Source organism: Podarcis liolepis, assembly GCF_965112155.1.
Source record: "Podarcis liolepis genome assembly, chromosome: 2".
Taxonomy (NCBI): domain Eukaryota; kingdom Metazoa; phylum Chordata; class Lepidosauria; order Squamata; family Lacertidae; genus Podarcis; species Podarcis liolepis.
Genome location: NC_139555.1, coordinates 117630305 through 117658136, shown reverse-complemented (window position 1 = coordinate 117658136; position 27832 = coordinate 117630305). Strand labels below are relative to the sequence as shown.

General features: G+C 49.3%; 3 protein-coding genes across 4 annotated transcripts in view; 2 read left to right on the top strand and 1 right to left on the bottom strand.

Annotated features, from left to right (window-relative positions):
- The window catches only part of LOC310701488 (zinc finger protein RFP-like), a 221327-nt gene extending 194729 nt beyond the window's left edge, over window positions 1–26598 (top strand). Inside the window, exon 9 of the transcript XR_014523059.1 lies at window positions 26479–26598. The gene's annotated coding sequence lies outside the window, so the exon portion shown is untranslated. The remainder of the gene's footprint in view (window positions 1–26478) is intronic.
- On the top strand, window positions 1351–18829 carry LOC310701566 (uncharacterized protein). 2 transcript variants are annotated; one of them, XM_083492675.1, is made up of 6 exons: window positions 1351–1449; window positions 5311–6195; window positions 7853–7967; window positions 9296–12440; window positions 12600–17582; window positions 17894–18829. In XM_083492675.1, exons 2-4 carry the CDS (start codon window positions 5434–5436, stop codon window positions 9955–9957), a joined length of 1539 nt encoding a protein of 512 aa, XP_083348801.1. In that variant the 5' UTR covers window positions 1351–1449; window positions 5311–5433; the 3' UTR covers window positions 9958–12440; window positions 12600–17582; window positions 17894–18829. The 2 variants fall into 2 exon arrangements, with proteins under 2 accessions (XP_083348801.1, XP_083348802.1); XM_083492676.1 differs by lacking the exons at window positions 12600–17582; window positions 17894–18829 and having other exon boundaries at window positions 9299–9969.
- LOC310701707 (zinc finger and SCAN domain-containing protein 21-like) lies at window positions 18613–26267 on the bottom strand. The gene is made up of 4 exons (XM_083492994.1): window positions 26058–26267; window positions 22960–23695; window positions 20761–20881; window positions 18613–20408 (listed from the first exon to the last, which is right to left on the bottom strand). The coding sequence occupies exons 2-4, from the start codon at window positions 23269–23271 to the stop codon at window positions 19594–19596; spliced, it is 1248 nt and encodes a 415-aa protein (XP_083349120.1). The 5' UTR covers window positions 23272–23695; window positions 26058–26267; the 3' UTR covers window positions 18613–19593.
- Window positions 26599–27832: the final 1234 nt, after the last annotated feature.

Below are 27832 nucleotides of genomic sequence, written 5' to 3'. Positions count from 1 at the left end.
CAAGGAAAATTTTTTTGCTACTCTACAGCAGGTATGGAAACCTTAGGCCCTTCAAATGTCTTCAGTAAGCATGGCCAGGGATGATAGGATTTGCAGTTTAGCAACATCTGGAAGGTTGAAGGCTCCTCCATGTATACTGCAGGGGTAGCATCCAGTGGGTTCAAATACCAACAAAAAGAGAAATTTTGACTTAACGTTTGGAAGAACTGAAATGTTAAGTGCTACTTTTGACAGTGGAAAATAGCATCTTGGCATAAGCCTCTGTTAGAGGCCAGATACCAACTTAGCCAGGATCATAGCTGTCAACATTTCCTCTTTTTTAAGGGAAATTCCCTTATTCCGAATAGGATTCCTCGTAAGAAAAGGGAAAAGTTGACAGCTATGGCCAGGATGCTGTAGCTGTGGCTTGCCCCTGCCTTGCCAGGAGGATGGAGTAAACAGCCTTTGAGGATCCCTCCCCAAGTCTATGATCCCAGGACTCTCAAGGTTTTGATATGTAAATTTAAAAAGGTACTGCCATTGAGAGAGAATCCAGAGGGGATGCAGTTAAGCCAGGGATGGGGAACCTGTGGCCCTCCAGATGTTGGGGGACTCCCGTCGGCCAAAACCAGTATGGCCAATGATCAGGGATGATGGGTATGGGGGTTCCAATATTATCTTGAGGACAGCAGGTCCTTCGCCCTTTATATAAATGACAGTGATCGCAGCCAACAGGGGACAGATGAATGGGAAGGTGATTGCTACGTCAGAGACCTCCAGCTTTTTCGGACTCACAGTGCAATTGTTTAAGAAAGGCATCATTTTTATATTTTTATATTTTTATGCTGTGAACTGCCCTGAGATCTTCGGATGAAGGGCGGTGTATGAATTAAATCAGTCTATCAAATTGAAATATCAGAAGGGGGAGCGTGGAAAAGGCGTACAAAGAGCCCCCTGGATCAGGCCAAAGGCAGCCAGCTTCTGGTTCTCACAGGGCCCGACCAGATGCCCGGGAGGAGCCCCAGAAGCAAGGCTTTTCTCCCGCCCTGTGGCCCCCAGCCCTTCCCTCCTCCGCCTGACACCCTGCAGCGCTGCTGCCAGCCAGAGCAGGCAACACTGGGTCAGGCGGACAAGGATTCTGACCGGCACAAGCAGGCTTCCTATCTACCCCAAAAAGAGGCCCTGCGTGGTTCTCTCTCGCAGCTCACAATTCCAGAGCTGCCAGGAAGAATGTATTTCAGCCATCAATAGCAAACCCCGCTTTGTAATTCACTTAATTGAATTATTCGCTTTCTAAGAGGTTAAAACGAACAAGAGGCGCGGTTGGGTTTCCTAGAGCGGACCGGATGTTTGTGGCCGGAGGGCGGGATGTAAACAGTGGCGGTCACTTCCTGCCCCGCCCACCGTGGCTAAGTGGCCTTTGAATTTCCCAGATCCTTCCGTGCTTGTTCCTGGGGAGGGGGAGATCAGGTGAGTTGGGGTGGGGTGGAGCGGGTAAGTGATCCTCTTGGGGGGCAGTTGTGGGGGGAGGGATCCAGGGTGGGAGGTGGGAAATGGGCAGGAAGCCCAAGGGAGCGGGGGGGGGGCTGGGCTACTTTGCAAGCTCAGAGGTTGCCAACTTCTCCCTTTAACTCCTGCTCCTCTGCCTTTTAAGAACTGCTTGATTTGCAGAAGGTGGTCACTTTCCTCCCTCTGTGCTGTTTGATCAAGGCAATATGCAAATTAATTAACATAAAAGCCCTCAAACTTTGCACGTGCAGATCCTGCTAGTAAGTCCTGGGTGCTGCTCTTAAAGGAGGATGTGGCCACTTTTGCAGTGGGGTTGCAGGAGGTCTTGGATGGACCCTGGCCAGGGGGTATGAGTTGTGGACGCCGGCAGGTTCAGGGCATAGCTGTCAACTTACAGATTTGAAAATAAGGGACCAGCAGCCTTGAAAATTAGGGATCGGCAGCCAAAATAAGGGATTTTAGTCAACCAGCTGAAATGCGAAGTTAAAAGGGACCAGATAATTTGGGAGAGCAGCGCTGGTTTTTAGCCCTTCGTTTCCAGAGGTTTCTGCTCAAGACACCAGCTGATGAAACACTGCAATTAAATAACTACAAGCAGCAACCACTTTTCATGCAAAACGAAGTCCAAGCTATGAAGATGCTGCTGCAGTTCTGTATCTTTTCTCTCGTGCTCCATCTGCAGCTCTCAGTTCCATCAGGCGGGGCAGGAGGAGGGGGGAGGGAATAGCGCCTGAAGTAAACCCGCAGATCAGACCATCTATGCTAGTCTACCACTACAAATCTATGGGAGAAGCGCTTGCGGTCCTTCCTCCGCTTCCCCCCTCTATGGTGAGCCCTTGGAACACCTGCCCGCGCCTCTGCCTCCTTCTCCTGGAACGTAAGATCAGGCCAAAGGTCCCATCCTGTGCTCACAGGGGCTAACCAGAATCCTCATAAAGAAGCCCAGAGGCCGGACTCGAGTGCGACAGCACTGCTCTCCCCAACTTGTGATTCCCAACAACTGACATTCAGAGGCACACACTGCCTCTGAAAGTGGAGGTAAGAGGAGCTTGGCAGTGGGGCCGATTTCCTAGTTTGAAAATGGAACCAGTTACAGCAGGGAAGGGCATCTGCTTTGCATGGAGAAGTTCCCAGCTTCGAACCCTGATTAACTTCGGGTAGGGACGCAGGTGGCGCTGTGGGTTAAACCACAGAGCCTAGGAATTGCCGATCAGAAGGTCGGCGGTTCGAATCCCCGTGACGGGGTGAGCTCCCGTTGCTCGGTCCCTGCTCCTGCCAACCTAGCAGTCCGAAAGCACCTCAAAGTGCAAGTAGATAAATAGGTACCGCTCCGGCGGGAAGGTAAACGGCGTTTCCGTGCACTGCTCTGGTTCGCCAGAAGTGGCTTAGTCATGCTGGCCACATGACCCGGAAGCTGCACGCCGGCTCCCTCGGCCAATAAAGCAAGATGAGCGCCGCAACCCCAGAGTCGGCCACAACTGGACCTAATGGTCAGGGGTCCCTTTACCTTTACCTAGGACTGGGAATATCATAGAGAGCTGCTGCTGGCAAGTTTAGACAACACTGAGCTAGACGGACCAATGGTCTGACTCGGGATAAATCAGTTTCGTACAGGGTGAGTCTTTTAAAAAGAGGCCCCGTGGAACATGTGTATTCTGTATCCATGGGGCCTCTTTTAAAGGACTCACCCTGTATATACCTAGAGCAGTAGTGGCGTCTCTGTCACTAGAAGTCTTCAAGCAGAGGCTGGGCAGACATATTTTGGGGGAAGGTTCTAGTTCTGGATTTCTAGCACCTAGCAGGGGTTGGACTAGATGACCCACAGGTCCCTTTTCCACTTCCATGATGCTATAGTAGGGATGTGGAGCCTGTGCTCCTCTAAATATTGCTGGACCACAACTCCCATCACCCCAGATCATTGGCCCGGCTGCTGAGGCAGGTAAAAGTTGCAGTCCCCCCAAAAACCAGCTGGAGTCACAGGTTTTCTGAGCCCTGCATTATATCTTGGTAGAAATTAGTTGGGCAGCAAAGCCGGTCCAGTAATTGACAGCTATCCTTGGAAGAACTAGTGGAGATGAACATAACTCTCAGATAAGCATAGAAATCCGAGGGTTGTGGGTAGTCCAAGTTGGATCTACATAGATACTTAGGTTCTGAACTGACTCTTGAGTAACTGGGAAAGAGATCTTGGAGATCTGTTTCTTGTATGCATTTGTTTGCTAAATAGGTTAAAATGATGGTTTGCTGTATTTGTATTGGGTTGACCTATGGGTAAACAGAGTTTTATTCATTCAAAATTCAGTAGTAAATAAAAATAAGGACTGACGTTCATAAAATTCTGCATAGTGTAGGAATTGGATAGCTATGTCTCCGCTCCTATTATTAGAAGGTAAGGTTATTTATGAGTCAAGAATCAAAAGAGTTGAGAGGAGCTTTGTATGCCATCTAGTTCAATTCCCTTGCTTGAAGCAGGAAACCCAGAACTAGATTATTCCCAACCAGAAACCTCTGCTTGAAAACCTCCAGCCAGAGGGAGCGCACCAGCCTCTCTAGGAATTGGTCCCATTGTGCGACTGCTCTTACCATCAAGAAGTTCTTCCTGTCCTTCAGCTGTAATCAGCCCTCCTATAACCTGATCCCATTAGATCTAGTCCTCCCCTTTTCTATGTGACAGCTTCTCAGGTGTTTGAAGAGGGTGTCTTGTTTTCTCAAGGCTAACTGATTCACACCACACTATTTAAAGCTCCTGGCTCCCCCTGCGGAAGAATTCTGGGAACTGTAGTTCATTTAGGGTGCTGGGGATTGCAGTGCTGTGAGGGGAGAATTACAGGTCCCAGGATCCTTTGGGGGGAAGCCCTGTGCTTTAAATGGATGGTGTGGCTGTGACATCAGCTCTTTTGAGGGTTCTCCCTAGGACTTATTTTCCAAACCCTTGGCCACACTGATTGCTTGAAACTACTAGTGGGTCGTGTTTGCTTGGGTCCTGCTTCTTGTAGGTTTCAAACAGGCATCTGGCTGGCCACTGTGGGAACAGGATGCTGGACTACAGATGAAACTCGAAAAATTAGCATATCGTGGAAAAGTTCCTTTATTTCAGTAATTCAACTTGAAAGGTGAAACTAATATATGAGATAGACTCGTGACATGCAAAGCGAGATATGTCAAGCCTTGATTTGTTATCATTGTGATGATCATGGCGTACAGCTGATGAAAACCCCAAATTAACCATCTCAGAAAATTAGAATATTCAATGAAATCAGCAAAACAAGGATTGCAGATGGGGCAATATTGGACCTCTGAGAAGTGGAAGCATATCTCGCTTTGCATGTCACGAGTCTATCTCATATATTAGTTTCACCTTTCAAGTTGAATTACTGAAATAAAGGAACTTTTCCACGATACTCTAATTTTTTGAGTTTTACCTGTAGATGGGCCATCAGCCTGATCCGGACTCTTCTTATGCTCTTAAATTCTCCAGAACAGTAGCTTTTTTCTATTGAACTTAAAAAAAAAGGCATCGATATGCTTTTCTGAGAATCCCAGCACAGCCAGTGGAGCTTACTCCTGAGCAGACCTGTGTAGCTTTATGAACTCTAATCTGAGCTGGCCATGGGAAGAATTGGAAACTGGGCAGTTTTTATTTCAGATTAAATGATCTATAACATTATTTGCCTCTGGCTGTGCCCATCATCAGTCCTGGCTCTGACCACCTGCGACCCGCAAAGGATGACCTCCGAGGTAACCTGGCTTTTGGGTAGAAAAGGCTGTCCGCCCTTGACTAAGTTTGCTCTGATTCTGGCCTCTGGTTTTTCTCTGTTTCAGGGGCCAGGCCTGTTCAGCGTTTGCTTCCCCCTGCACACAACTTCCTTGCGTTGAGAGTTCAGGACTTGGTGGTGCTGCCAGGGCTGACCGACAGAATCGACCGAGGGTGGGGTGGGGGTGAAAATGGCTGCGGAGTCCAGAGATACGTCGGCGCCAGGTCTTCAGCAGGCCGAGCGAGAGAAGAGGGTGGGAGAGCAGAGCCCCGCGGGGCCCGAGGCGGGGAAAGACGGAGGGAGGGGGCCTTGTGTCATCCGTGCGGAGAGCATCCGGGATTTCTGGGAAAGGACTGTCCCCGAGGAAGCGATCCGGGAGCCCCGCAAAGGCCTGCAGCAGCGGTGGGAATCTCAGCTGCAGGAGTTCCTGAAGGCCTTGGAGTCCCCCCATGCGGTGGGGGGCAGCCCGCAGCTCCCGAGAAACAGTGCACAGACTTCCCTGACCCCTTTTGACAGGATGGCTGACACCAGCCGGCGGCCTAGGTGGGAGCCAGACTCCCAAACCCTGCCTGGTCTGAGCGGAGGAGCCTCCCAGGCCGAGAGGGGCCTCCTGGCCAAAGACAAGTCGGACTGCAGGAAGGCCCAGGAGGCTGCCAGCTCGCGTGAAGAGTGCCGCCTCTTTCGGCGGTTTGGCTACCAGGAAGCGGAAGGGCCCCGCGAAGCTTGCCGGCACCTCCGGAGGCTTTGCCACCAGTGGCTGAAGCCGGAGAGGCACACCAAGGAGCAGATCCTGGAGCTGGTCATCCTGGAGCAGTTCCTGGCCATCCTGCCCACGAAGATGCAGAGCTGGGTTCGGGATTGCGGCCCACAGACCTGCACCCAGGCGGTGATTCTGGCGGAAGATTTCCTGCTGAGGCAGCGGGAGGACGAGGGGCGGGTGGGAGAGCAGCAGGTGAGTCTGGCTGGCCCTGGAGGTGGGGAGGGCACTGGGGACCGGAGGTTTCTTGGGAAGAGGGGAGGGGCAAGCTTTGGGTTTAAAGGGGGATGGGGAGCGAAGAAGACTCAAGAGGAAAACGAAGGCAAGAGGAAGAGGAAGACTTGCGATTCTGGATATTATAAAGTGCTGATTTAGACTCAACTGAAATATGCCTTGCGTCAAGTCAGGCATTAGTTTTTCTAGCTACGCATTGTCCGCGCTGACGGCAGAGCCTCTCCAGGGTTTCAGGTGGGGGTCTCTCCCAGCCCTCCTGAGATTCCAGGGCTTAAAACTGGGACTGTCTGCACAGAGAGCAAATGTTCTACCCTTTGAGCTGTAACCTCTTTCCCTCGGTTTCCCCTCCCTTAGCAATGCACTTGAATTATTGAGGGCTGCCCAGAATAGCAGGCTAGATGCTGCTAGTTTTGCCACTATAGTTAGGCACCTAGTGGGTTGCTGGCCTGACTTTTTGCTTGAAAGCACTCCTTGGCTACACTGATCTGGAAAATGCTATTACTGTGGTGCCCTGCAAGACGAATGCCTCGCAAGACGGAAAACCCGCTAGACGAAAGGGTTTTCCATTTTTGAGCTGCTTCGCAAGACGATTTTCCCTATGGGCTTTTCCCTACGTTTTCGTCTTGCAAGTGTTCCGATTTTTTTTCGCTCCCCCCCTTTTTCTAAGCCGCTAATAGCCTTTTAGCCGCTAAGCCGCTAATCCTTTAATAGCTGCTAAACCGCTAATAGCACTAATCTGCTAAGCCGCTAATAGGGTTGCTTCGCAAGACGAAAAAACCGCTAGACGAAGAGACTCGCGGAACGGATTAATTTCGTCTTGCGAGGCACCACTGTATTATTATTTTTAAGAACCCCATTCTCTCTATATCCCAGTGCAATTTCCCATTGGTGACAGATCACGGCTCTGGTGTCACATTTTTATAACATACGTTTTAACGTTATAACTCACCAGTTGTCAAGTACGGGAGTTCCCTTCTCCCTTCTTGGTAACTCACCGATAAGAATTAATGAGCATTTGGTAGATTTGTACTCTTTTTATTGCAGTATCATGTTGCAAGCACAGAGTGGCAACTCTCTGCAAGGATAGCAGTTGCCTACTCTGACTCCTCCCCACTTCCGCAGCAAGAAGGGCTCAAATGGGATGTCCCTCCTCTGTTCTCCGACTCTCTCAGACTTCTGAGTTCAGGGGGAGGGAGGGAGCTCCCCCCACTCTCAATTGATGTATTGCCCAGCTGCTCCCTCCCTTCGGGTTGCTTAGCTACTATCCCAAAGCTCGGTAGCTCCTCCCTCAACTCTGCAGCTTCTATCTCTGCCTGTTTCTCTGCTTCTGGAAACTCTGAGAATGGGGGGGGGCAGGGATTGCATTCCCCAATCTTCCGATCCAGATCAGCCCCTGGCACCAGTAGTTCCTTGTTTGGATAAGCGTTTGCTCCAACACAAGGGCAGCCCCATGGGGAATGTGCTGCAGTAATCCAGCTTGAGAGTTCAGTAGCGCCTGAACCCCTGCAACATGATTCCTCCTTTGCGGATGTGCTGCTGGCAAGGTAGTCGTGGGGGGGGGGGAGAATCCATCCACTGTTCCTGCCCCCTTGAATGAGATCCTATTCCCTGTTTTCAGGCAATCCGCCCGTTTGTGGAGGAAGACTCTGCAGAGAAGGCTCCTCTGAACACCTGGCAGAGGCCGCTGCTTGGAGGGATGAAGGAGGAAAGCGAAGGAGACGCCCCCTTGCTGCGTAAGGATCTCTGAGGGGTCGTGGTTGCTCGGTGGCGCACTGAGCATCGTCACAGCCTCCTTTGCACCCCAGTGACTGGGGACATGGGAGGCAGGAGGCTCCATTGGTCAACCTGGCTCAGAATTGTCAACATTGATAGCCAGTGGCTCGGTGGGCAGAGAAAACTCTTCCAGCCCTACCTGGAAATTTTGGGGATTGAACTTGGGACCTTTGGCTCTTATTTGAGTACTATGGTGCCCTGTGCGAGGCCAAAAGCTGGGAAAGCACTAACTGGGCTTTGGAAAGGAGGCAGGAGGACCCTAGCGCCCTGTCAGAGCCCTTCCGAAACTCCCCTGGGCTCAGTGCCCAGTTTGTGCTCCTGCTCTGATTCTTCCCCCCTTGTGGCCTTTGGGAGACGTCCTGCCAAGCCTGATAGCTCAAGGCTGTCCTTGTTTTCTCGCGAGTAGGGAAGAAGGGCAGCCTAATGCTGGCACGTGCCACTTCTGACTGTGTATATGTGTTTGTGCGTGTATGGAATGCGGCAGAGGGAAGCTTGGAATCATAAAGTTTTACAGTTGGAAAGGTCCGCCAAGGGTCATCCAGTCCAACCTTGGATTGCAGGAATCCCAGCTGCAGAATCCCAGACAGAGGACCTGCCAACCTCTGTTTAAAAACCTCCAGTGGTGGAGGGTCCATTGTCCCCCAAGGGAGCCCCTTGATACAACTCCCCACCCCAAATCTCAGTATTCAGAACAGCAGCATGGCAGAGAGAAATCTATGCTATTGAGCCCATTTCCCTGTGTGCTACTCTTCTATGTGTGGGGATTTATTATTACAGTGGTACCCCTGGATGCGAACGGGATCCGTTCTGGAGCCCGTTCGCATCCTGAAGCGAATGCAACCAACGCCTGCAGGTACCAATTTGCCGCTTCTGCGCATGACATCATTTTGAGCGTCTGCACATGCGTGAGTGGCGAAACCTGGAAGTAGCCGTTACTTCCGGGTCGCCGTGGAGCACAACCCGAAAATGCTTAACCCGAAGCTACTTCAACCCGAGGTATGACTGTATTATCATCATCATTATTTTCATATTGAAAAGGACTTCATCCTAGAGCCACTGCCCACACTGGGGGCTGATGGGAGTTGGTGTTTGACAGACTCTTTATCTCACTGTTATGGGTTCAAGCCCCACATTGGGCAAAAGACTATTACATTGCAGGGGGTTGGACTAGATGGCCCATGTGGTCCCTTCCAACTCCTACGATTCTTTGTTTCTATGAACATTTGGAGGGCTACAGGCACTTCCCCACCCCTGTCCTTAATGAACGCCATTCCTTTGCCCTTTCTAGCAGGTGACGAGAAGTTGTGCAGCCCGGAGAAGAATGACCCGGAAGCTTCCGGAGAGCTGGAGCCACGTTGGATGTTGTCTGGAAGGGTCGAACAGACCGTTCCCCACTGCCCCGGTGCAGGGGAAGCTTCCGAGATGCTGTACGGCGGGAACTGCCTGGAGCGGGAAGCAGGGAAGTTCATCAACTCCCAGGGGACGTATGAGGACTTGGACGAGAGCGGCATGCAGCCGGGGACCCTCCTCTTCCCCGGCGAGAGGGACAACGCCTGCCATGTGTGCGGGAAGGTCTTCCGGCGGCGCTCCAACCTGATCGCGCACGAGAGGATCCACTCGGGGGAGAGGTGGTACAACTGCTCCGAGTGTGGGAAGAGCTTCGTCAGCCGGGCCGCCTTCCTCATCCACCAGCGGGTGCACACTGGGGAGAAGCCCTACAAGTGCTCCTACTGTGGGAAGGGCTTCAACACGGGCTCCAGCCTCATCCGCCACAAGAGGATCCACACGGGCGAGAAGCCCTACAAGTGCCCCGATTGCGGGAAGCGCTTCAACGACTACTCCAACTTCATCGTCCACAAGAGGATCCACACGGGAGAGAAGCCCTACGAGTGCTCTATCTGCGGGAAGCGCTTCAGCGACAACTCCAACTTCATCAAGCACCACCACTGAGAGGTCGGCGGGCTGTGGGTGGGGTAGGGTTTTTTTGGGGGGCGGGGGGGTTGTTTTGTTTGTACTAAACAAAAACTGGTTAGAGACTGTATAGCAAGACTACAAGGGAGCATCTCTGTGAGTGAGGGCCTTGGCAAAAAAGAGGTGCCCCAAAGCCTCTGTTGCCTTCGAAAGCAATCGATCGGGTAGAGAGGGGATGTCTGGGAGCCGACAAGGAGAGCAGGTTGTTTGCAGATCAGAGAAAAAGGAAAGCAGAACAAAGAATACACCGAGTCTCCTAAAGGTTGCTCCTGTCTTGATGAAGCAGTTGCCCGGACTGGCCTGTAGCTCGCCCTTCACTCCTTGGCCCTCTGTGTCAGGCCCCTCCTTCTGTCTACGGTGAGCTGCAAGGGACCCTCTCTGTGTCTGCCTGGCTCTCTGCTCAGCAACATGCAATAAATGCCTTGTTCTGGGGCGGGAGGGACCTGCAAGCTGTCAGCAGAGAAGCTGTAAAGAGTGGCTCTGTGGGAGAACTGCCAAGTCTAACTCCTGATTCAGGTAGGTAGCCGTGTTGGTTTGACGCAGTCAAAATAAAAATAAACAAAGAATTGTCCAGTAGCACCTTATAGACCAACTAAGTTTGTTCTGGTATAAGCTTTTGTGTGCATGCACATTTCTGAGAAATACCCCACCGCACCCTCCCACTATATATAAGGGTCTGGTGACTTCTTTTTCAGTGTACAGCCATGCCTCTTGTTACGTTTGCTTCAGGTTGCGCAATTTCAGGTTGCGTCCCGCGGTGACCCAGAAGTACCGGAAAAGGTTACTTCCGGGTTTCACCACTCGCGCATGGACAGAAGCGCAAAATGACATCACGCACATGCGCAGAAGCGGCGAATCATGACCTGCGCGCACCCAGGTTGCGTTCTGCTCATGTTGCGAGCGGGGCTCCGGAACAGATCCCGTTTGCAACCAGAGGTACCACTGTATCTGAAGAAGTGTGCATGCACATGAAAGCTTATGACAGCCAGTGTCGTATAGTGGTTAAGAGCGGTAGTCTCGTAATCTGGGGAACCAGGTTGACGTCTCCGCTCCTCCACATGCAGCTGCTGGGTGACCTTGGGCCAGTCACACTTCTCTGAAGTCTCTCAGCCCCACTCACCTCTCAGAGTGTTTGGGGGAGGAAGGGAAAGGAGAACGTTAGCCACTTTGAGACTCCTTCAGGTAGTGATAAAGTGGGATATCAAATCCAAACTCCTCCTCCTCTTCTTATACCAGAACAAACTTGGTTGGTCTATAAGGTGCTACTGGACAATTCTTTATTTTGTTTATTTTTAAGTCTAACTCCTGTCCCTGCCTTGTGCTGCAGCACCTGTCTGATTCTGCCTCTTCACTATCCCTCGAGCTCCTTGCCTCCAGTATTTCCCAGCTCGTCCCCTCCTCTGGGGTGGTGGCCGGTTTCCCACCACCAGGAGCCAAATCCTCTCCCTCTGCACTTTCCATGGAGGGGGGGGGACTCTTGGTCAGGCGGCTTCCCCCACTGCTCCTCATCCAGCCAGTCCCTGACAGGGGAGCTGGTCCAAAAGAGGCTGTGGGAGGCGGCAGGCCGGACTCCTTCCCCACTTCTGTCACCTCCCTTGTGCTAGTTTCCTACCCACCCCCCACACGCTCCCTTCCATCTAGGGCCGGCCCAAGACATGTTACCACCTGAAGCGAAACAGAAAATGGCGCTCTGCTGCCACCTGAGCCGACTGGAGGCAGACCACGGAAACCCGTGTGCTGAAAGGGGAGAGAATATGATGCTGGAGAGGAGGTGGCCCCGCTCTTCCCAGGTCACACGACAGGAAGCAGCAAGTGGCGCACTTCTGGTGGGGGGGGCAGATCTGCCACCCCTCTCAGCCTATCTCTGGCCTGCCGCCTGAGGCGACTGTCTCACCAAGCCCAATGGGTGAGCTGGCCCTGCTTCCGTCATGCTTTCTGTTCCTTTTTTCCACTGTCTGCTAATCCAGCCGCTTGCTCTGGCCAAGAGCAGCATTTCTCAATGGTTTGAAGGAGGAGGGAGGGACTTCTCTGCTTCCTTTGTAGTGTAGTGGTTAAGAGTGGTAGTCTCGTAATCTGGGGAACGGGGTTCGCGTCCCCGCTCCTCCACATGCAGCTGCTGGGTGACCTTGGGCCAGTCACACTTCTATGAAGTCTCTCAGCCCCACTCACCTCACAGAGTGTTTGTTGTGGGGGAGGAAGGGAAAGGAGAACGTTAGCTGCTTTGAGACTCCTTCGGGTAGGGATAAAGCGGGATATCAAAGCCAAACTCTTCTTCTCTTCTTCCTCTCCTTTCTGAACCCCTTAATGGCCAGCAGCCATCTCTCTTCAGCAGGTGAGCAAGCCTAATCTCCCCTTGCCCCCCTGCCATGAATATCTGTAGGCCGGGATCACAAACCCAACACATGTATGGGGGGCAGCTCAAATGCCTGCCAAAAATACAACCAGCCAGGCAGAGAACGGAGGCTGGAGGGGCCAGAACCTTCCTACCCCCATTCTGCCCCTCCTGGTTCCTGCCTCCTCAGTGGTGCACCTAGGCTGTTTAGGTTGTTGACAATGTTCATGCTAAAGAAGGGTGGTCCAGGGAACATCCATTTTGGAGGGAATGTGTATTTCTTTCATAGGTGGCAAGCTGGCCGCTGCTGTGTTTGGGTATCCCTCCTGCTCACTCTGCTGTGTGAGGCTCCAGACTGCAGGGCCCAACGGCCAGCCCTGATGGTGCCACAGTTCTGAGTCTCCCCATAGCGATTTCAGCACCTGTGGCGGCCGCAGAGAAGCTTGCAACTGGCTCTGTGCTTGCTGCGGGCTCTTCCTTGGCCTCTGCTGCCCATACAAGGGTCTCACGGCCCATCGTGTTCTTCAAGAAAGAGGAAGGGCTGTAGGACCAGCGGTTAGAGTACGTGCTTTGCATTCAGAAGCTCCCAGCTAAAACCCTTAGCACCTCCACTGGTGTGGTAAGGTAAGAATTTGCTTCCACACCGCTCTGTTCGTGACGAAGGTGAGGGACCACCTTTTAAATAAAAAATGGGACCCAGGAAATTAATTCCAAGTCCAGCATCCAGGAGGGGCCTGGCATTTATTATTATAGATACAGTGGTACCTCGGGTTACATACGCTTCAGGTTACATATGCTCCAGGTTACAGACTCCGCTAACCCAGAAATAGTACCTCAGGTTAAGAACTTTGCTTCAGGATGAGTACAGAAATCGTGGTGCGGCGGGAGACCCCATTAGCTAAAGTGGTGCTTCAGATTAAGAAGAGTTTCAGGTTAAGAACGGACCTCCGGAACGAATTAAGTACGTAACCAGAGGTACCACTGTATTGCCATAGGGCAGAGCTCAACTTAACATGGTTGTTCTAGCCGAACCGCCACCTAAGAAGACCTTTGGCGCAAGGAGCATCAGAACAAGGGTTTCATAGGCGGCACACGAAAAGCCACTAAAGATCTAAAGATTCTTGAAACATAAATATCCTTCTACATACAACAGGAAAGGGTACAGGACATCAGAACTAAAACACACATGGCTCCATATCTTCACCCCTGCAATCACCTTGGAGTGACCCATATGTGCCTAGGCCATGGGTCTCAAATGTCCTCCTATCACAGTTTCTCTAGCAACCAGGTCTTCCTTGGGCTGTTGACATGCTTTCCCTTATCTCACTTCCCTTCCTTCTCCTTTCTCCTAGGAAGTTTCAATGAGAAGTTTGGATTTACACTCTGGTGCTAACTAGAACCCCCTTAATGACGATTTGTAACACTTTCAGGGTTAGATAGAGGTGGAATGCAGAATAGGAGGGAGGCTTGCGAGTCTCAAAATACACATAGGAATCATTTGTGGAAAGGTTAAATGCAATTAATACTGAAATATTAAAACACTACACTCTGGGTCTCTTATTCTTACATACATCATTGGGAAGGACCTCCCCTTGCCAGAGCCCCTTTAGAAGTACTGCCATTTATTTTTATTTATTTATACGGAGCCTGCTCTTCATCCAAAAAGGCTCCTGGAGTGGCTTTACACACAAAGAAAAAGTCAATCCTGACCCAGCAGGCTTGCAATCTTAAAAAAAAAGCACGACGCACGAGGAAAGGGTGACAGGGAGGGAAGAGGAAAATCAAAGCCCATGCTTTGATTTCTAAACAGTTGTTCCCACCATGACCAGCTGGCATGGTACAGGAGAACCGACCTTTCCACAGCCAAAAGAGCTACGTTTCAGGACATTCTTCCAAATGTTTTGTCGAAATCTCTCTTTGTTCTTATTTGAATCTGTTGGTTTGGGTGCTGTCTCCTAGAGCAGAAATGGAGGAGCCTTTGCCCCTCCCTGTGTTGCTGGACTACAGATCCCATCATCCCTGACTGTTGGCCATGCTTCCCGGCAATATCTGGAGGGCCAAAGGTTCTCCATACCTGCTGTAGAGCAACAGAAAATAAATTGGCTCCATCGTCAACCTGGCAGCATTTAAGATTTTGCAGGATTGTCTCCTATAATCACTTCATTGTTACTGGGAAAATGCCCCACAGGAACAAGGAAGTGGCTAACTGGGAACTGGGATCCAGCGCAGAACTGTGGGAGGCAGTGGAAGACAGGAGGGCCTGGCGCGCTCTGGTCCATGGGGTCACGAAGAGTCGGACACGACTAAACAACTAAAGAACATCTCTGCCATTGATCTCACTGGCCATGTTCAACGCTGACACAATCACAATGGCTCTTCTTGACTCTCGGCTGCAGAGTGTGGACAGCTTTGCTTGTGGATTAGCAATAAATTGACTTTTTTAAAACAGTCAAAAGGGTTCTACATACAACAAACCCCTTCTAGGCCTTTGGAAGAACCAAAGACATGGAAAAAAATAACAGATTAAGTACATATTGGGTGGTGCAGTGGTGCTTTTTAAAAAAATAAACCCAGTAGCCAATATAATATAGGTAGGCTGTTTTTTGTTTTGTAAGTCTACGCACTTAGCCCAGAAGACCTCCCTAAAAGCCACTGATAGAAAGCCCTCCAAGGGCTTTTGTGGTGTCTGACATCGTTCTTCTGGCCTTATGGGTGTAGACAGAATATTTTAGTTGGCTTACCAAGATTGTTTATTCTCAAGCAATATTTAATACCTCTGCTCAGTGGTCCAGAGAGAAAACAGTTGTCAGTAAAACTGCAATAGCATCACCCTTGGTGCCTGGTTTAAGATTGACCTTGTGGACAAATCTGATGGATCTGGTGGACAAGATTGAAGGAAGGAAGGAGAGAAAGAGAGAAATCTACATGTCTTTTGGGAGCATGCTAATCACAAGACACCTCCAGACCCAGTGTATTTTTTGTGTGGGTATAGTTTGCAACATGACATTGATGCAATAATAGAGCATGAAATGGAAAAATTATACTGGATCTTCCACACATCGTTCTGTGTTATCAATTGTTCTGCAATGCTTCCTGATGTTATGGCACAATTGCCGTCTGGAGGGGCATTTTTATGCTGTTGTGGAACCAAAACAAGTTGCAGGATTTCAGCAGAGAGCTACGGCATAGAGAATCCTCTAACTGTAGAGTTGGAAGAGACCTTGAGGGCCATCTAGTCCAACCCCTTGCAAAGCAGGAACTTCCAGCTGCCCCGTACGGGGATTGAACCTGTGACCTTGGCATTATAAACAAAGCACTCAAATCCACCCCCCAAAAAGCCTTTTCCAGGTGCAAAGTGCGATCGTGTATAACAAGCACAAATCGTCGTAAGGGAACAATATAAAGGATGTCTTTCGGGGCCAACACAGTAGAACTGTTGAAAGCAATGTACTTAAAAAACAAGTGGGTTTACTCAGAGTAGGGCCCAGTATACCTTGAAGTGGGTCTGGTAGCTCACTGGCAGGACTGGTGGCCTAAAATTGGAGCGCCTTCTCTGTCACCACAGACAGAGCCCTGGGTTCAAATCTGCCAGTTTATGCAGCGAGCTTAACCGTCCTCATAGGGTTGTGAGGCTGAAAGGCAAAGCTGGTGAATTGGGTCTGTTGCTTTCTTGGAGGAAGGGTGGTTATTAAACGTTTTTAAATGATTGACATGAGATGTATAAGCCTGTAGAAAGAGTAAATAAGGTTTTTTCCCCGCTTTGCCGTGAAAAGCTGGACTCAGCCCGGTGAAATTGGCAGAGGATGTGGCATCAGGGCACGAAAAAAGGAGCCCTTCTTCACACAACGCTAAACTTCCCTGGAATTGAATTCTGTAAGGTGCTATGAGGGCTGCTGCTTAGATGTCTTTGAACAGTTCCTGTTGGCTGGGGATGAGGGGAGAAGTCGCCAAAATTATATGGAGGGCACCCTGTTGGGGAACGCTGGTAGACAACATGGAAGAGAGCTCTCTTGAGAGGCTATTGTCTGGCGACACCTAAGAGTGGGGCCTCCTTTCCCAGAGGCTTCTGCATCCTAAAAGGTTGGGGGTCCACCAAGTCCCCAGTGGGGAGCGGCCATCTTTTCTCCCCACGCCTTTCCTTACGCCTTCCTCACAAGCTTTCCAGAAGCAGGATCGGCCTTTCTTGCAGCACATCGTTTGAGTGTTTATAAAGAAATAAAAATGTTTTGCTCAAGATGGTGTGCTTCACCTTCCCCCCCCCCCTTTCGTGATGGTTTGTTTTGTGTTTCCGATGTTATTTCAGCCTCATGGTTCACCTGAGACCCTTTGGGGGCCGGTGAGCTTTCCCTGGTCCACCAAGTCTTTTTCTCAAATGGTCTAAGAGCATCATGGCCCTCCCAAAGGGGCAGGAAACATCATGGCCCTCCAGATTTCATTAGGCCCCCAACTCCCCTCAGCCCCAGCTAATGTGGCCGAAGGGCGGCCATGATTGTGGTTGCAGTTCAGCAACCTCTGGAGGACGCCTGTCAACTGTTTGAGAATGGGAGTATACAGTCATACCTCAGGTTACAGACGCTTCAGGTTGCGTTTTTTCAGGTTACGGACTGCCAAAACCCGGAAGATGCGCCGCTGTGGGTTGCGAATGCTGGAGGTTGCGAACATGCATCCCGCATGGATCACGTTCGCAACCTGAGCATCCACAGTATATACATACAGTCATACCTGCGGGTTGTGCCTTTTCGGGTTGCAGACTGTGCCGAATCCGGAAGTACCAGAATGGGTTACTTCCAGATTTTGGCACTCGCGCATGCGTAGAAACGCAAAATGACATCATGCGCAGAAGCGCCGAATCATGTCACGTGCGTGCGGCGCTGCAGGTTGTGAATGCGGCGGGTTCCGAACATGCCTCCCGCACGGATCATGTTCGCAACCCGAGGTATAACTGTATATATAAGGCATCAAAAAAGAGGGGGGAAACAGACAGCATTTGTTTTTAAAAAATTATTTTCAAAAACACTTTTCTAGCTTCCCCCACTGTGCAAACACTAATAGTTGAGCGAAATCTCCCTTTTGTGCAATGCGACAGCTGATACCAAGCACATGACAAAAGCTGTATGGGGTGGCAGTGGGGAGAGTAAACCTTTTAACAAAGTGCATCTGTTGGGAGCCAGCCGGCACCAAATCACACAGGGTAAGCCAAAACTTTATTCGGATTAACAAGGTCCTCTCAGGAGCGGCTGGCCCAATGAGCACAGCAACTCTTCTTGGTACAGTGGTGCCTCGCAAGACGAAAATAATCCGTTCTGTGATTCTTTTCGTCTTGCGAAGCAAGCCCATTGACGGATTAGCGGATTAGCGCTATTAGCGGCTTATCTGCTGATCGGATCAGCTGATAAGCGGCTTAGCGGCTTAGAAAAAGGGGGGGAGGGGATAAAAACCCGCAGGAACTTGCAAGACATTTTCGTCTTGCGAAGCAAGCCCATAGGAGATTCGTTTTGCGAAGCACCTCCAAAACGGAAAACCCTTTTGTCTAGCGAGTTTTCCGTCTTGCGAGGGATTCGTCTTGCGGGGCACCACTGTAAGTCTATGAGGCAGTTGAGGTGCAAAACTCTGTTGACTAGCTATATATAGACTGCAGATGGGGACACACTTCTGCCAGCATGTAACTGTGGCTCTCAAAAGCTTGGGCTGGCTGCCTGGATGCTACTGGGCTGAGTTCAAGATCCACATAATAATTTTAAAGGCCCTTAGCAGCTTGGGGCCAGGATAACTCAAAAGACTGCCTAATCCTTGATATTCCTGCCTGGTCTCCAAGATCTGCAGGGGAGTCTCCCTTAGCGGTTCTCCACGGTCCAGATGTACAGCTCACATCCCCTAGATTTGTGGGTCCAATTCTGTGGCACACCCTCCCAGCTGAGTTTAGGAAGACCCCTCTCTCCCTGTTGAAATTTCAGGTGTTTGACGAAGGCCTTTCTGTTTGAGCAGGAATGTTAAGTTTCCTCCCATGATTTTCTGATTTATTGTAATTGGTGCTGTCCATTGTATGCTTTGGAATGTGAAATTTGGGGCTTCCCTCGGGCTTGATCCAGTAGTTGCAGTTGGTGCTGAATGCTGCAGCACGATTGCTGACGGGGCGGAGGCATTGTCAGCGTATACTCAGAGATCTGCGCTTGTTGCTGATTTGCTACTGGGCCAAGTTCAAAGTGCTACTATTAGTATACAAATAAATACCTTTTAGAAACCCTATCCAGATTCGTAGAACAAGGATGTGTATTTTAACTTGCTTTTTAGTTTCTCACTGATTCTTTTTTTAAAAATGTAATGTTTTAAATAGTTGTGTTTAACTTTATTCTTTTCATAACCTCTTTAAGGTTTTTTTGCAATCAACGGTGTATAAATTTATGAAATGAATAAATAAAATTAATTTGGATGTATACCACTTAGAAACTTTGGCAATTAAGCAATATATAAACCCAGTCAGATGGGCGGCATATAAATAATAAAAAGTTTTATTATTATTGTTATTGTTTCCCTTTCATTGCTTGTCCGATTATAACCAGTAATGGCTGATTGCCTTAAGTAAAGGACCCTGCTTAAATCTTACAGTGGCAACAGAAACAAGCAGGAAAAGGCAGGACAAGGATTTGATGAGTGTGTTGGACCGTTCTGAGGAGGGCTGCCATGAGTAGGAATGGTGAGAGCCTCCCCCTGCTCCTGATCAGGATCCTGACTCTTCCCAGGAGCAGGAGGACAGTATAGATTTGGAGTGGTGGTTCGCAGAGGGACTCAGTTTACAAGGCAGAAGCTGGGACATACTGGATGGGAACAGCTAGGAGGAGAAACACTGGAAGAGAGAGGGTTAACAGATTCACAGTCTCTGGACATCATTCACCCTCCTTCCCCAAAGTCACGGAGAGCTCAGAAGGTGGCAGCACAGAAAGCACAGTGGTTGTGAGATCAGGTTAAAAGACACTGTAGTGACGTGGGTGACTAGGGAGGAAGTGGGTGGAATCCTTAATTGGGAGCACCGTCATTCCTAGGAAATGGATTCTTTGTTCTCTCGCTGTGATCATTAAAGTTTCTAACTGGTGAGAAGACTCCTTTTCCTTTGTTCTGCTTATCTACTGCCAAAGGTGAAGCAGTTCCTGTGCAAGTGCTGCAGATATGGCACATTACTCTAAACCAGCGGTTCTCAACCTGTGGGTCCCCAGATGTTGTTGGACTACAACTCCCATCATCCCTGAGCTCTGGCCTTGCTAACTAGGGGTGATGGGAGTTGTAGTTCAACAACATCTGGAGACCCACAGGTTGAGAAAGGCTGCTCTAAACCCATATGGAAAAGAAACAAGTTTATTGCTACCCAACAGCCCGACCACTAAAGAAGCCCCCCTCCTGAATGAGTCCTCTCGTGGATAACCAGGTGCGGTCGCTGGCTGAAGCTTTTCCCAGTTTGTGCACGCGTATGGCTTCTCTCCCGTGTGGGTCCTCTTGTGCGTAATGAGGAACGAGCTGCGGGTGAAGCTTTTCCCGCACTCGGGGCATTTGTAGGGCCGCTCCCCTGTGTGGGTCCTTTCGTGCGCGGCGAGGGCCGAGAGCTGCTTGTAGCTTTTCTCGCAGTCCACACATTTGTAGGGCCTCTCGCCCGTGTGGGTCCTCTTGTGCTTGACAAGGACGGACCTCTCGTTGAAGCTCTTCCCGCAGTCCGAGCATCTGTAGGGCCTTTCCCCCGTGTGGGTCCTCTCGTGGACGATGAGGGTGGATCGCTGAATGAAGCTCTTCTCGCAGTGGGAGCATCGGTAGGGTCTCTCTCCCGTATGCGTCCTCTTGTGCACTGTCAGCGTCGACTTGTGTTTAAAGTTTTTCTCGCAGACGGGGCATTTATACTGCTTCTCTCCTAGCCAGGGGTTCTCAAGTGCCGGAAGGCTGGGCTGAAATAATTTGTCTCCTCCTGGACAACTCCTCTGTTGGCTCTCAGGGGCTGTCCTGTGCTGATCCAGACAGCACAAAATGTGTTGTTTGCCCCAAACGCCACACAATTCCAGTTCCCCAGAATTCTCCGGCCGACTCGTCTGCCACTCCTCAGGCTTCTCATCACCTCCTGGAGCAAGAAAAGCATCTTAACATGAGTTTGGCTCATCCCCCAGGAAGAATAAATTTAAAAATCTCAAAAAGGGAGAAGCTGCAGTAAAGGGCAACCCAAATGATGAGCAGGCTCGTGAAACTCTCCTAAGAGGAAATGTTAAAAAGTTGGTGGCTTTATAGTTGTGAAGTTCTCCCTATTGGCAGTTACGCAAACTGCAGCGTGACGATAGCCTTACCTTTTTATGTATATAGGAAGAAAGGTCTATAAAGTTTTGCATGGTGTGAAGAAAGTGGTTAGGGAGAAGTTTTTCCCCTCATGCTAAAGTGTAGATGCCTTAAATAATAAATAACAACACACAAAGCATTACCTGACAGAGTGGCGTCTGCTTCATCTTCTTGTTTGACCGCGTCGAAGAGCGTCCCTTCCCAAGCCTGTGACAGAGCTGTCTCTGTGTTCGGAAACTCATCAGCCTCCTCTTTGAACGGCATCTGAGTAAACAGAAATCAGGGTCAACTGGGAGTGATTATGGCCTAGCGCTACTGTTTGGCAGAGTGAGAAGGCCTGCCTTTATTTACTGCCTGGGCTGTGAAGCTTACCAATAAGTCTGGAGCAAGTTCATATCTTAACAGACCGATTACCAGGACAACCTTCTCGTCAAGCGGTACAAAACTCTTCAAGCAGTCCAATAATGAGATGAGAACTTTATAATCAACCCTGAAGCTCACTGGATGACTTTGGCTAAGTCACCAAATCTACTAGTGGCATTTATAACCCATATTCTTTCTGAGTTGTGCAGGAACAGTGGTAGGGAACTTTTTTTTGGCATGGAAGGCCAGATTATTATTATTTATTAAATTTATCTACTGACCTTCATCCAAGGATCACGAGGTGGTTTACAGTATAAAAACACAAAAATACATAATATGACGACAAACAAAATAATACCGCCCCCAACACACAGTTTATAAGGCCTATATTGTTTATTTAGCCAGAGGCCTGGGTGAAGAGGAATGTTTTTGCCTGCCACACATTTGTCCCCACCCTTCTGGAAGTGATGTCATCATGATATCAGGTGATGGACAGGTGGGCTGCTGCCCCACCCGCCCATCAAAGTTCCTTGCACAGCTGTTGGCCAGACGCATGCGAACCGCAGCACAAGGCCTTATGCTCAGCGACAGGAAAGCACTGAGCATAGGGAGAACAAAGGCTTCAAAAAACACAGGAACTTGGTCCACCGGAAACTTGGTTGTGTAATCAATCCATCAGGCTTCAACTCGGCACCCATCAGTTGACAGGTGATGACTTGACCCCTGCTTTCTGTAGGCAGCAGCTGCATGCATGATCAGATTCCCACAGAGAATTCAGCAGATCCAGCCACAGCTCTACCTGCCTCTACCTGAAGTCATCTATGATGTCTTAGGTGACATGAGGTGGCCGTAGTTTGGTGAAAACAGTCTTACAGGCCAAATAGGGACCAATTTTGGGCCACACTTTACTGGGGTAGTGTCAGGCTTCAAGGAATTGGCTTCCTCCGCGCCTTGGCAGTAGATTAGCAGAACTGAAGGAATGGGTTTCCAAAACTTAAAACCTGACTGAGCAGTCAGTCTGAAACGGGTCCCAAAATCCACATTTTTCCTTCTCCAAGGGAGCATTTCTAAAATGCTTTAACTTGAGCTGTTGAGCAAATGCATAACAGGAACCCAGCTGTATAAACAAAGTGCTCTCCCTTATCAGTCCATGAAGGCTGGTAATGACGGATGGCCTTGTCCATTCCAAAGTGGAGCAGGGATGGCACGTCTGGGTCTTATCTTACATCCTGACCACACTCTGACGCACAGACTTAGTCTGGAAATGGCGCCAGGAGGGCTCTTAGAGTTGGTGACCTTCTTACCCCAAGATAAGGAATACAGGAACAGGAACACCCCTATATGTTCAAGAGTACAGGAAGAGGAACACCCTTTTATGGTTAAGAGTACCGGAGCAGGAACATCTGTGATGTCAACTTGCGTGTATAAGCTGACGGGGTTGGATTCCTGGGGAAGAGGGGAGAGGGTGCCTGGAGGATATATATACTGCATGAAATTTCTCATTTCTTTGGACTTGCTGTGAACTGACTACACAAGTGCCTTCTGCTATCCGGAGAGCAGAATAAACTCTTTCTCTGAATCAACCTCGGTGTCAGTTGACTTCCTTTCTCCCTCCCGGGAGCAACGCAGACCCCACCAGTCGGTAAAGTCTAATAAGGCTACAGAACAAAGTTAGAATTCTTTAATAATCACAGCAAGGGATGATGAACGTCTCCCTCGTAAGAGTGGCGGTGCTTCCAATTAAGGCTACACACACACACCAATCCCTCTCAATCTATGTCACCCCTACGTCTGGTAACCTGAGCTTGTGCTTTCTGTTTTTCAACGTCCTCGGCTAAGAATTAGATGGGCAAGTGACAGGACACCTGTCACGCTGACTCCATTTCTGGGACGCTTTAGAACAGCTCCTTTCCTCCATGGCTCTTCTCCATGGCCCAGGCGCTCTGCCCTATGGGACTGCCAGCGTCAAAGCCTCTCACCTCCTCCTCCTCCAGCCTCCTCAGCAGGAAATCCTCGGCCAGGGACACAGCCCATAAGCAGGTCTCTGGCCCACCTTCTAGAACCCGGGTCCGGACTTCACAGGGCAGGATGGCCAGGAACTGCTCCAGGATCACCAGCTCCAGGATCTGCTCCTTCGTGTGCCTCTCAGGCTTCAGCCACCGGTGGCAAAGATCTCTGAGCTGGCTGCACGCCTCTCGGGGGCCTTTGGCCTCCTGGTAGCAGAACTGCCTGAAGGACTGGCACTGTGCTTCCAGAGCCCTGACCTCCTCTGGAAGCTCCTCCTTCAGCATCTTGCAGCCTGCCTTGTTTGGGGCCAACTGACTATTGTTGGCAACCTGTTGGGTTGGTCTCTCCCCTCCAAGCTGCTGACCGGGTTCAGCCACCCTCCTGGCACCATCAATGGGTGAGGTTCCCGATTGCCTGGACTCCACTGCCTTCAGGAAACGACGCCATTGGGCTTCCCAGTGCTGTTGCGGTCCTTCCTCTGCTTCCCCTTTTGCCTCCTCTGAATTATTTGTTCTCTCCAAATCCCCCAGGCTCTCCGCTCAGGCGGCAGGAGGGCACTTTGCTCCAAGAGCTGCAGTGTCCGATTCTTCCCTCTTCTTTCCCTTTTCTAGCGCAGCTCGGAGGTGGAGACCCAGGGCTGCTATTTCCCCAGCCTCGGTGGCCATGTTGTCTTTTCAGGTCATGTGGTCGTGAGGTCAGTGCTCAGGGCTGAGCAAAACAAGAAAAACTGGAATTAAGTCATGAGAAGTCCCTTACCGAGATAGATAGACAGATAAATAAATGTGTTAAGAGTTCCCAAAGGAGGAGTAGGGTGGGAGCACATAGAGGAATTTGATCCAGGTTGCATTTAAAAGCAAACGGGACCTAATCTGCCCTTTCTGAAATGACATGAGAACCAAACCACAGCTCTCTTTGGAAACGTTTTCTGAATTTTGCACTGCTGTTCTCCAGCCATGCATACAAAACATTTGCTTAAATACATCTATTAGAGAAAGGAACATGTTAAAAAACATTGCATTAAGGAGACACAAGATCTACCCACACTGGAAGAGTGGCAGACGCAATTGATGGACTATATGGAACTGGCTGAAATGACTGGCAGAATCCGAGATTTGGGAGAAGAAATAATGGAAGAGGACTGAAAAAAATTTAAGGACTATTTACAAAAATATCATAAGTTGTATGAATGTTAAAAACTGCACGATTTGGAAATTTTAGCTTCAGCGATTAGATTTGGTGAAACCGGAAAATAAGTTATAAGTAAGAAAAGGTTGAAATTTAAAGTAATACTATGGTTGATTTAAAGTATAAGTAATTGACAAAAAGTATTTTAAATTTAAAAGTATAATATTTGAAAGGTACAAATTAAGACATGAAATAAGGTAATAATTTGCTGACATTTTTATTGTAAAGAACGCATGGTGGGGGAGACGTGAGGAAGTCCGGTTGGTTATGGAAAAATGTTTTTGAAAATTGGATTATCTTTTCTTCTCTTTTTTCTTTGTATCTTTTGTTTTCTATCTATGACTTTTATATTTTTGACTGTGTATTCAAAAATGTAATAAAAATATTTTTTTTAAAAAAAGGGGGAAATGTTTATAGCGGGCAGATTTGCATACAAACATGCGAGGAACGATTCACAGCGAGGGGAAAGGACGGATTTGCTCAGTCCAGCTTCTGAGAAGGCATGCACAGGACTGTGCTGTTGATTTTGTTTCTAAAAATTCAAATAATGGATTGCAAGGGAAGTGCAAGCTGTCAGTCACATTTGATTAACACAATCCAAAGTTTGTAAGCTAGTAATAAACCATGGCTTATGAATATGGTTTGTGGTTAACAAATTATGGTTATACCGCTGGTGGCATGTGTGTTCAGACATTCAAATAAACCATGGTTTAGTGCAACATACAAACCACTGAAGGCTATTCTCCTCAGAGAGCTGCTGCTAACAGAGTCCCCTGTGATGAGAAATTGACTGTTAGATTACTCTAAGAATTGTAGTTCTGTGAGGGGGAAATTGTGTCTTCAAACAACTCTCAGCACCCTTAACTACAGCTCCCATGATGCTTTGCTGGGAAGCCATGGTTTTAAATATATAGGGCAGATGGGTCCTGTATCTGGACTTTAATGAGCATTTGTTCTAATTTGTTCATGGGACAGTTATTTGACAATCAGTCTTTGTCCTGCATTCATCCTTACTTTGCTGGAGAGCACTCATTCATTTATACGATGTTTTTCAATACATTTCCTTCTCATTCTCCTAACCACAAAAAATCCTCTCTTTTATAAAGTAGATTTGTTGCTTGAGAGAAACAGAGCCCTTTCATCCACTTTCAAATGTGCAAACCTAAAGTTCTGATATGCACTTAAATCCCTCCTGCAAATCAGCAGCAGGCTGGTTGCCAAGCACACATTCAAAGCCACACACACACACCCCATCACAGGACCACTGGGAACTGTAGTTTGCCCCTTGTGGTGCTGCAATTCCCAGCACCCTAAACGAACGATAATTCCCTGGATTCCTTGAGGGAAGCCAACAAATTTAACACACGTAATTTCAGACCCCTCCCCAAAATAGCATGGAAATTGTAGCCCCCCCACAGCTACAATTCCCAGCACTCTGAACAAACTACAGCTCCCAGGATTCTTGGGGTGGGTGTGGGGAAATGCACTTTAAATGGTGCGATCTGGAGGCACCGAAAGGGCAAACACACAGACATGAGACTCACTGGTCAGCTTTACTGACACAGCCGCACTGCTGCCAAGGAAATCATTTTGTGACATTTTAGTGGCTGCAAATGAAAGCACTGCCTTGGCTGCAGATACCCACCCTGACCACTATCCTGCCATCCCGGGGGACCAGCCCAGCTACCTGGGTTTCCCGGGGGGGGGGGCACTCAGTGTGGACCAGTCATCTGACTCAGTCTAAGTAAGGAAGGGGGGAATCTCCATGTATCTGGGCAAGAGTGGAGGGTGGGGGCAAAGGGTGGTCTTTAAACCCCCTACCTTGATATTTCCCCCCCCCCTGGTGCCCCCACTCCCTAAAAGCTCCCTTACCCTCTAAACTCACCTGATCCCCCTCCCACTGCTAGTGAAAAAAATATCTCCCACTTGAATCCACACCTGGGGAATTCAAAGGGCAGGTCACGTGGGGAGGCAAAGTAGGAAGTAAATTCCAAGCCGCCCTCTTCTCTCTTTCCAGGAATGAGAGGCATCCAGGCCTGTCTAGGAACCGACTCGGTCATCTTAACTCTTAAAAGACCGAGGCTGTGGCCAAAACCATACACTGAAAAGCACATTTCACATTATGCAAAGAAGCACCTCTGTGGGGAGTTACCGATAGGTAGCCGTGTTGGTCTGCCATAGTCAAAATAAAAAAAATCCTTCCAGTAGCACCTTAAAGACCAACTAAGTTAGTTCTTGGTATGAGCTTTCGTGTGCATGCACACTTGTATCTGAAGAAGTATCCGTGTATCTGAAGAACACTTCAGTTCAGTGAAGAACACACTTGTATCCGTGTATCTGAAGAAGTGTGCATGCACACGAAAGCTCATACCAAGAACTAACTTAGTTGGTCTTTAAGGTGCTACTGGAAGGAATTTTTTTATTTTCTCTGTGGGGAGGTGAGACTAGATGGCTGGTTTACCAGACTGCCCCTCCAATTTGATCATTTTGCTTTTTAAAGGAACTCACAACAGGAACAGTCTCTGCTTCAGCTTCCCAGGGGCGTGGCGCGCGTCCTGGGGGCATGGCGCCCACCGGGTCGCGCTGCCGGGACGATGTGCTCCCTCCGCACTCCTCTTTCTCCGCCAGTACTTAACAACCAGATAGACTGACATGTCTGAGCTCTTTGTTCCCTCCTCCCTCGGGGGCGGAGGAAATGCACACATCAAACGTATCTACCGGTACTTATTTATTTCATCGAGAACCTACAAAGCAACACTAGATGTTGTGCTATATCGAGATTAAAAGGGGAGTGGGTTGCCTGCCTCTCAGGCTCACAATCTAAAAACAGGTCACATTTTTAAGATGACATTTTGGAAAGATTCTTAACAGTCAGCCTAATATTTATCAGGCATTCTGATGTTATCGTGTTTGTTTTGCTGTGTTAAGTCTTTTTTGGGGTGGGAATATATGAGAAATGCAAGAATTTGGAAGAAACCTATTAAAAAGGCTTATAAAACCTGCTCCTCAAAACCGCTAACTTGCCAAGAGGCTAGTTAGCTTGTGTTTTCATGTTGGCTGAATAAAAGAGGGGTGAAGGATTGTAGTCTGTTAGCGGGCAAGTAATACAGTGGTACCTCGGGTTACAGGCGCTTCAGGTTACAGACTCCACTAACCCAGAAATAGTACCTTGGGTTAAGAACTTTGCTTCAGGATGAGAACAGAAATCGTGCTCTGGCAGCACAGCAGCAGCAGGAGGCCCCATTAGCTAAAGTGGTGCTTCAGGTTAAGAACAGTTTCAGGTTAAGAACGGACCTCTGGAACAAATTAAGTACCGTATTTTTCGCTCTATAGGGCGCACTGGACCATAGGGCGCACCTAGATTTTAGGGGGGGAAATAAAGAAATCCCCCCCCCAGCCCCAAACAGCAAAGAAGCCAAGACAGCGAGCGGGATCCTTGGCTTCGTTTTTAGTTGCAGGGCTGGGGCGGGGGAAGCCTGAGCTTCCCCCAGCCCCCAGAACGAGTCTGGGAGCGGCGGCGAGGTTGCGTGCTCCAAAGGTTTGCGGATAGCTTCCAGAAGCCTGGAGAGCGAGAGGGGTCGGTGTGCACCGACCCCTCTCACTCTCCAGGCTTCAGCGAAAGCCTGCATTCGCTCCATGTCCTGTAGAGCGAAAAATACG

What these genes read in the sequence shown, in the direction of transcription:
- LOC310701566 (XM_083492675.1), top strand. Translation starts at nt 5,434, where the DNA reads ATGGCTGCGGAGTCCAGAGATACGTCGGCGCCAGGTCTTCAGCAGGCC. An exon ending in GGCGGGTGGGAGAGCAGCAG is followed by an intron (nt 6,196 to 7,852) that starts GTGAGTCTGGCT and finishes CCCTGTTTTCAG; the next exon opens with GCAATCCGCCCGTTTGTGGA. An exon ending in AGGAGACGCCCCCTTGCTGC is followed by an intron (nt 7,968 to 9,295) that starts GTAAGGATCTCT and finishes TGCCCTTTCTAG; the next exon opens with CAGGTGACGAGAAGTTGTGC.
- LOC310701707 (XM_083492994.1), bottom strand. Translation starts at nt 23,271, where the DNA reads ATGCTGAAGGAGGAGCTTCCAGAGGAGGTCAGGGCTCTGGAAGCACAG. An exon ending in GGAGGCTGGAGGAGGAGGAG is followed by an intron (nt 20,882 to 22,959) that starts GTGAGAGGCTTT and finishes CTGTTTACTCAG; the next exon opens with ATGCCGTTCAAAGAGGAGGC. An exon ending in AGCAGACGCCACTCTGTCAG is followed by an intron (nt 20,409 to 20,760) that starts GTAATGCTTTGT and finishes TTCTTGCTCCAG; the next exon opens with GAGGTGATGAGAAGCCTGAG.